Source organism: Cricetulus griseus, chromosome 2 (genome assembly GCF_003668045.3).
Source record: "Cricetulus griseus strain 17A/GY chromosome 2, alternate assembly CriGri-PICRH-1.0, whole genome shotgun sequence".
NCBI lineage: Eukaryota > Metazoa > Chordata > Mammalia > Rodentia > Cricetidae > Cricetulus > Cricetulus griseus.
This window is the reverse complement of record NC_048595.1, coordinates 397,864,843-397,872,957: the sequence shown is the minus strand read 5'-3', so window position 1 is coordinate 397,872,957 and position 8,115 is coordinate 397,864,843. Positions and strand designations below refer to the sequence as shown.

Here is an 8,115-nt window from a genome sequence, read left to right as displayed (position 1 = left end):
GACATCTAAGGCTCAGGAAGATTATTCACCTACCCAAAGTCGTGACATGAATTTGCCTATAACTTCAAAGGCCTTGCCCCTCATCACACGTGCCCGCACATCCCGCCACCACCATCCCTCCAAAACACACACATACGATGAACTCAAAGGTCACTAGACACTCAAGACCAGGATTTCCTAGCCTTCAGGGTGGGAGACCCTGGGATGTGAGACAGCCTGGGATGGACAAGTGAACACAGTGAGTCCCAGCAGCAGGGCGGGAGGGTCCCGCCCGATGCACAGAGTGCCCGGCCCCGGAGCTGACCAGGCGATTCGTGGCACCATAAAGTCCAGGAGGGCGGGAGAAGAACGCCGTTTTATGGGGGCTGCCAGGCAGCCCCGACTGCTTTGATTCTGACCGGCAAGCTCGTAAACTCCGGGGCGGCGGGCGGGCTCCTTCCTACACGATATAAGGCTCGGCGCAGGGCTTGGGGTCCAGACTGGCTCTGAATCGCCTACACATCATGTCCTGCTTCTCCTCTCGCCTTGGCGCCTCCTGCGGGGTCCGCGCCTTCAGCTGTGCCTCAGCTTGTGGCCCCAGACCTGGACGTTGCTGCATCTCCGCAACCCCCTACCGGGGCATCTCCTGCTACCGTGGACTCTCTGGGGGCTTCGGCAGCCGCAGCGTCTGCGGGACCTTTCGCTCTGGCTCCTGTGGAAGAAGCTTCGGATACCGCTCTGGTGGAGTCTGCGGGCCCACACCCCCCTGCATCACCAGTGTCTCTGTCAATGAGAGCCTGCTCACACCCCTCAACCTGGAGATCGACCCCAATGCTCAGTGTGTGAAGCATGAGGAGAAGGAACAGATCAAGTGCCTCAACAGCAAGTTTGCAGCCTTCATCGACAAGGTGGGTGTCCTGGACCAGCCCCTTCCTGGAGCCTAAGGACCAAGTAGATCGTTTTAGAGGCGCAGGTAGAACGGGACAGCTTCTAGGTAGCTTTAGCGGATGAGAAGAGTCATTCCTCTTCAAGCTGCAGCCAGCCTCAAAACACAGGGCAGTTGAAGACTGATGCCTCTGCCATAGTGCTGTGTACCCAGAGAAGAAAAGTGGCAGTAACAGAGTTGTCCAACCACAGAGAGTCAGATTAGACCCAAGCAGGGACTGTCCCGTTCCTACAGGCCCCTGAGTTAAATGGCCCAAAGCCCACAGCTACAGTTCCCTCCAGCCAGGCTACACCCTGGGAAAGAGGCCACAGAATCAAGTAGAAAGGAACCAGGCCCTATGAGTCTGTGGCCTTTGCCCAACACCTACTTCCTCCTCTGGCTCACTGGGTGACATGGAACATGGCCTCCTCTCTCCATCTCAGAGCCTCCCACCCGTGGCAGTGTTAGCTGGTCATGACTTTGAAAGGGAAGGTAGAGCCGAGACAGCCATGGGATCCTACCAGCTAAGACCACCAAAATCATCCCTCATAGTACCAAGGACCCTAGTCCCCATTTCTGCAAGTTCCAGTTCAAGTAGGTGGAAGCAGGTGCACACACAGGGGCCAGACCTGTCAGTAAGAGGGGGACCAGGCCTGCAGGTGACAGGCAGCTCCACTCCAGCTCAGTCTCGGGGCCTGGGAACCTAGAGGCCCAGGGCTAGTCTGGCTTGCTGCAGTTGCACTCAACCAGCATAGTGGGTCTTGGCCACATCCGAACTCCTTGTCTACATGACTGAATGCAAATGGTGACATCTTTTTCTAAAAATCTTCGTCCACATGGTCTCCCAAGACCTGTGAGTTCAGGATCATTTTGCAGGCCTCTTAATGGCAAGAGCCCCAGAACACTCACTCCCGCCTCTCTGAACACCCCCCAGGACACCCTACCCACCTGTCTGTCCTCACTTGTTCGCCAAGCTCCCTGGCCACTAAGGACATCACATAAGCCACAACCAGCCCTGAGGAAGCTCTCAGTGAAAGGCTCCCTTCTCTCTCCTTTCACTGCCCTGTGCACTTCCCTCCAGGAAGTCTTCCTAATTGCCTCTCCCTTACCTGCAGTCACTCAGTCACCCAGCGCAGCTACAGGCCTCACAGTTTCCCCATCTAGACCCACCTGGACAGACATTCATTTGCCCACCTGTTTCACACGTCTTCAATGAGTTTTGTGTGGCTCTTCCTATGCCCTGAGGAGGGAAAGGCACAGATTTTCTCCCTCTCCCATGGCAGGTGCGCTTCCTGGAGCAGCAGAACAAGCTGCTGGAGACCAAGTGGCAGTTCTACCAGAACCGCAAGTGCTGCGAGAGCAACGTGGAGCCACTGTTTGAGGGCTACATCGAGACCCTGAGGAGGGAGGCTGAGTGTGTGGAGGCTGACAGCGGGCGGCTGGCTGCTGAGCTCAACCATGTGCAGGAGGCCATGGAGGGCTACAAGAAGAGGTGAGATCGGTGGGGATGATGCTCGCAGAGACAAGGTGAAATATGATTGGACTTTAAAGGGATCCTCCCTAAAGAGAGAAGACAATGGCACATGCTTCTGGAGTGGTGGTTCTCAACCTAATACTGGGACCCTTTAATACATTTCCTCATGTCATGGTGACCCCACAACCATAAAATAATGTCATTGCTACTTTACAACTGTACTTGCTGCTGTTACGAATCGTAATGTGAATATCTGCTCTGCAGGGTGTCTGAGATGCAGCTCCCAAGGGGGTCGAGACTCACAAGTTGAGAACCACTGCTCTGAAGAGTGCTTTCTTCTGGATTGGGAGTTTAGAGATTGCAGAGGGGGCTAAGACTAAGACAGCTCAGTAGCAAAGAACACTAGCTGCTCTTTCAGAAGACCAGGGTTCAAATCTTAGTACCCACATGGCAGCTTACACCCAGGGGTTCCAGCCCCCTCTTCTGGCCTCCATGGACACTCCATGCACATAGTTCACTGACATATGTGCAGGCAAAACATCCATACACATAAAAGAAAAATAAATAAAATCTCAAAATATTATCTTAAATAAAGATTGTAGAGATTCTAAGATACTCATTTTTTACTTATTTATTTTCTTAATTCACAAAGATTTGTTGAGCATCGGGTGATGTTTTAAATACTGGGCTAGGCCCTGGATGGAAACTGGGCAAAGGTTGCTCCACAGTCAGATAGGCTTCTTGATCCCAGCGAGCCACAGCCCAGACACAGAAGGGTGCAGGGTCCCTCCTTGACTCACATCAGCCAGGAGAATACAGGACCACAAGGAACTGTCATGGTCCACTCCAAAGATCCAGGTCCTGGGATATGTACATCTGGCCTTTATCCGCCCCCCCCCCCCGCCCGCTCCTCAAATCTGAGCCTTGTATCCTCTGTCCCCAGGTATGAAGAGGAAGTGGCACTCAGGGCCACTGCTGAGAATGAATTTGTGGACCTGAAGAAGGTGAGTTACTCTGGATAGTCATCCTTCGGTTAGAGATGACATGTACCACCTTTTCTTTGACACTGGAGGCCACTGCTCCCCAGAGTCTCCAGGACTGACCCTTGCATAGCCCTGGACCTCAGTGCCCCAGGCCAGCCTCACTTGGGGCACTGTTATTTCATGCTCATTTGCCTAGGCTTATAGCTCCCTTGGCTCTGGGCCTTTCAATAGAGTGGGCACTTGATACACAGTGATGAAAGAGAGAGCAGCAGTTGCTATGGCACCCTTGGACAGCCACAGTGGGAAACTCATGGTGGTAAAGATGCCCAGTGCTGCTTGCTTCCTAAACATGACTACAGTACAGCTATGAGGACTCACCTCCTAACCACTTCTGTGAGCCCCAGGGCCCAGATGCAGAAGATCAGGCTGGGCTTGCCCTGGGCCTTCAGCTCTGACATAGGCCCGGATCTTCTGTAAGTTCCAGAACATAGCTGCAGAGCTCAATTAGAAATGACCCATTCCACACTTCTACTCTAGGCCCCAGGTTTTGATGATCATGCCACTTGTGGGCTTAGAAGACCCATCCCAGTGGCAACAAAGCTGTGCCTTGGGATCCTCAGATCCCCCTCCCTTCCCATACCCACTCCTCACCAATGACACAAAAGGTATGGCTCACACCATGGCACTGGACCCTGGATGACCGTCAGTGGAAGGCCTCTCCAGAGTTGTTCAGTGTGATATCTGGAGAGGTGAAAAATGGCAATCTATTGACCTCCCACATGAGACTCCTGATTTGCCTTTCCCCTCTAGGACGTGGACTGTGCCTACCTCCGTAAGTCAGACCTGGAAGCCAATGCAGAAGCACTGACACAGGAGATTGACTTCCTGCGGCGACTGTATGAGGAGGTGAGGGGACACAGGGCAGTGGGGCAGCCAGGAGGAGCCTGTAACACTTTGAGATGGACTTGAGATCACGCTGGTCTCTAAACTCCCCAGTGGATACAGGGTACAAAATACTGTAGAGATCTGAGGCAGGTTTCTTATCCCAAAGTGAAGAATTGTAGCTTGCCATCTCATCTCACACCCCACACAAGCTAGATTCCCTGGTTACTGTAACCATGGGGATCACAAATGGTAAACCATGCTCTTGGGCCCAAGGCACCATGCTGAGACTACAGATGCCAACCAACACTGTCTCCTCCTCCTGGACCGGTAGTATATGGTGTGAGAGCACTGAAGGATGGTGCCAGGGTACAGGGGGAACACAGACATGACAGTGGCCACCAGAATGAGACCACTGGGGAGTAAGGGGAGGAGACAGACACTGGGAGAAGGTAAACTGCCAAGAGTAGGGGTGTGAACTAAAAAGAGCTTTCTTCCCTCCCCTCCTGCAGGAGATCCGAATCCTTCATGCCCACATCTCAGACACCTCTGTCATCGTCAAGATGGACAACAGCAGGGACCTGAACATGGACTGCATCGTGGCTGAGATCAAGGCTCAGTATGATGACATTGCCACCCGAAGCCGGGCAGAGGCCGAGTCCTGGTACCGCACCAAGGTGAGAGGTCACAACACCTGTCCTTAGACAAGACAGTGGGAAGGACTCCAGGATCTATGAGAAAAGGCTTCTTGTACCCCAAGAATCACAAGAAGATTGCAGTCAGCTCTGGGGGGAGGGGGGGAAGCAGCCCTGGCTGAGCACCGGGCTACCTGCTGTGCATCTTGCACACTCAGTGGTGGTGTGCTCGCTCTCTGGGTCGATGTTGCATCCTGTGTCTCATGAGCATCTCTGCTTCCCCATGCCCAGTGTGAGGAGATGAAGGCCACAGTGATCAGGCACGGGGAGACCCTGCGCCGCACCAGAGAGGAGATGAATGAGCTGAACCGCATCATCCAGAGGCTGACAGCTGAGATTGAGAACGCCAAGTGCCAGGTATGTTGGGCTCAGCTGTGCTGGGACCAGGGAGGCTGGGTGCCTGCTCAGTGCCATAGGGCCAGCATGTGCCTTGCCTGGATCTTACCATTTAGTATTCTTCCTATTTATATGGGCGGAATCCTGCCCATGGCCACTCTGATTGAACCAGGTCTATAAAGAAAAAGTTCTTATTTGAGGGTGAGGGATGTTTCCCAGCTGGTAGCAGACTGGATACATCCAGGTAATACAGAGATAGACCCAGGAACCATAGACCATCTCATTCTCTTCTGTGTCCCCAGAACACCAAGCTGGAGGCTGCAGTGACCCAGTCTGAGCAGCAGGGAGAGGCTGCCCTCACTGATGCCCGCTGCAAGCTGGCTGAGCTGGAGGCTGCCCTACAGAAGGCCAAGCAGGACATGGCCTGCTTGCTCAAGGAGTACCAGGAGGTGATGAACTCCAAGCTGGGGTTGGACATCGAGATCGCCACCTACAGGCGCCTGCTGGAGGGCGAGGAGCACAGGTGAGCTGAGAAGAACCATGTGGGGATTCATTTGAGGGCAAAACTGTCTTGCACAAACAAGCTGGCTAGGGACTGTCAGTCCTTGTATGGAAGTGGCAGAGACTCTGGTGCTCCTGGTGAACAGTCTTGGGCACAAGTGTGACACACAGCTCTGACCACCCTACTCCAGGCCAGGCTTCAGTAATAATGGTTACCTATCACATAGCCTATGCTCTATGTCAAGTGCCTGTTTATAATTCTCCATCCTGGCAAGTAATTACCATTTTCCCTATCCAAAAACAGAGGACAGTTAGCTCAATGTCTAGCACCTTTCCCATGGCCACCAAATTACTAAGCTGCAGAGCTGGCACCCAACAATAGGTCCTGGGCTTCTAAAGCCCATTCATAGCTTCTCTTGAGGCCGGGGTCATATGCAATAAGGACGATGTACCCTGTACACACATAGCTCTGCCTCATCCTTACTGTGAGCACTATTGGTGTTGAGCAGGCTCAAGCACCCTGATGGCAGGCAGTGTGTGGAAGTCACAATTCCGCTCACTACTGCTCTAAAGCAGGAGGGCTGGTCTTCATGGATGAGGAACTCTTTAAAGAAAGAATATGAACATCCATGAAGATTTGGGGAGTCCTTCCTGCCTCTCAGGAGATAGAGCCAACCTAGAACAAAAGCTGACCTTGTCTGTCCCCAAGCAACTGTCTCAAGGAATCCAGCTCACTGCTTGGAAGTAATAGCACTTTCTTTTCTCCTTAGGCTGTGCGAGGGTGTGGGCTCTGTGAATGTCTGTAAGTATCTGCTGGAAATGCCCTTAGAAAAATGGTTTGGGGGATGGGCAAAGCTGCACCATGGGCCTACCCCACTGACCTCCAATGTTTCCCAACTTTCAAAGTCTTTACTCTTCACCGGCTCCTCCTTTAGTGCATGCAGGGGAGGGTTGCCTGTGGGGGTGGGAGGTTGGGGTGATGTCCAAAAAGTTGAACTCCCCTTACTGGTAGGCATTAGAAACTGCAGTCCAGGGAAATAGATCCAGGAATCATCACATCTCTCCAGATGGGCTATGAGATTGAAAGAACAGAAACTGTCATGTTAACCACTGATCCCTTGAGGAGGAGGCAGGCCCTGCATGTGAATCCCTCAGGGAACTGTAGTGACTTGGTAACACTACAGCAAGCCCCTTACCCCTCCCTACTCCTCTTCCCACAGGTGTCAGCAGCTCCCGTGGAGGAGTCACATCTGGAGGCCTCACATATGGCACAACCCCAGGGCGCCAGATTGCCTCTGGTCCCTCTGCCACCGGGGGCAGCATCACAGTGATGGCCCCTGACTCCTGCTCTCCTTGCCAGCCACGATCCTCCAGCTTTAGCTGTGGGAGCAGCCGCTCAGTGCGCTTTGCTTAGTGCCAGGACATCCAACTGTCTGTCCATGAATGGAGTGATGTATGAAAGGAAAATGTGTGCTTGCTTCCAGAATATTCTAGATGTTCCTATAGGAGGAAAGAGCTCAGGGCCACTCTCCTCCAGCTTCTGCTTTTAGGGAGTTATCAGTTCTTCTCTGGCTTCACTTTAGAAGGTTATTCCCAACCTGTCCCTTAAGTCCAGCCTGTCTGTCTTCAAACACTTATAATTGATTTGTATCATTCACCAAGCCCTCAGAGACTCTACTGGTCATACTGGGTGGCTGGACAATAAAGCTTGGCCTTTTTGGGTCAAGGCACAATCATAACCACCAGTCATTCCTCCCAACACCAAAAACCAGAGAGAACCTTCCCCAGGCAGCTCCCACTTCTGGCCCCAGGTACATGGCCTCAGAGGCAGCAAGCACCTGCCTATCATTGGTTGTGTTTGCTTACCTCCCTGACTACTGCCTTCCCAGGGGCAACATGCTGTAGCCATACTTCTTGAGTTGCCTCCCAGAAAACAGTCTGCTCTCTGGGGAGCCCTGCTACCTACAGTCCTTGGCTGGGGGTCTTTGAACAAGTCTTGCCATTCAGGCCACCTTTACACATTTCAAAGACTCCATACTTGCTCCAGGCCTCCCCTGCCTGTGCGGAAGGGAACTGCCCACTGGAGAGCTGATGGGATGGGGCTATGAGGCCACTTTCCGGTTCTGTCTGTTGGTGCCTTGCCTTCTGGGTTGACCCATCTCTGTTTCAATAAATACTGCTGCCATGCAAGGGTGTGTGATATTTTGTGCCAGTCTCACTACTCCCTCTTCTCTGCCTGCCCCAGCCAACGAATTCTAGGCCTGCCCCACACTGGTAACCAGCATTTTAGAAAAGCCAGTATCCTATGTCCCAGGGTAACCTTCTCACTCATCCCTGTGA

The 8,115-nt window shown here is 52.9% G+C and overlaps 1 protein-coding gene across 1 annotated transcript; it reads left to right on the top strand.

Annotated features, from left to right (window-relative positions):
* Positions 1-503: 503 nt before the first annotated feature.
* Positions 504-7,189, top strand: LOC100774366 (keratin, type II cuticular 87). The gene is made up of 9 exons (XM_035439219.1): positions 504-887; positions 2,188-2,396; positions 3,322-3,382; positions 4,172-4,267; positions 4,756-4,920; positions 5,170-5,295; positions 5,577-5,797; positions 6,546-6,577; positions 6,996-7,189. Exons 1-9 carry the CDS (start codon positions 504-506, stop codon positions 7,187-7,189), a joined length of 1,488 nt encoding a protein of 495 aa, XP_035295110.1.
* The last annotated feature ends 926 nt before the right edge of the window (positions 7,190-8,115 follow it).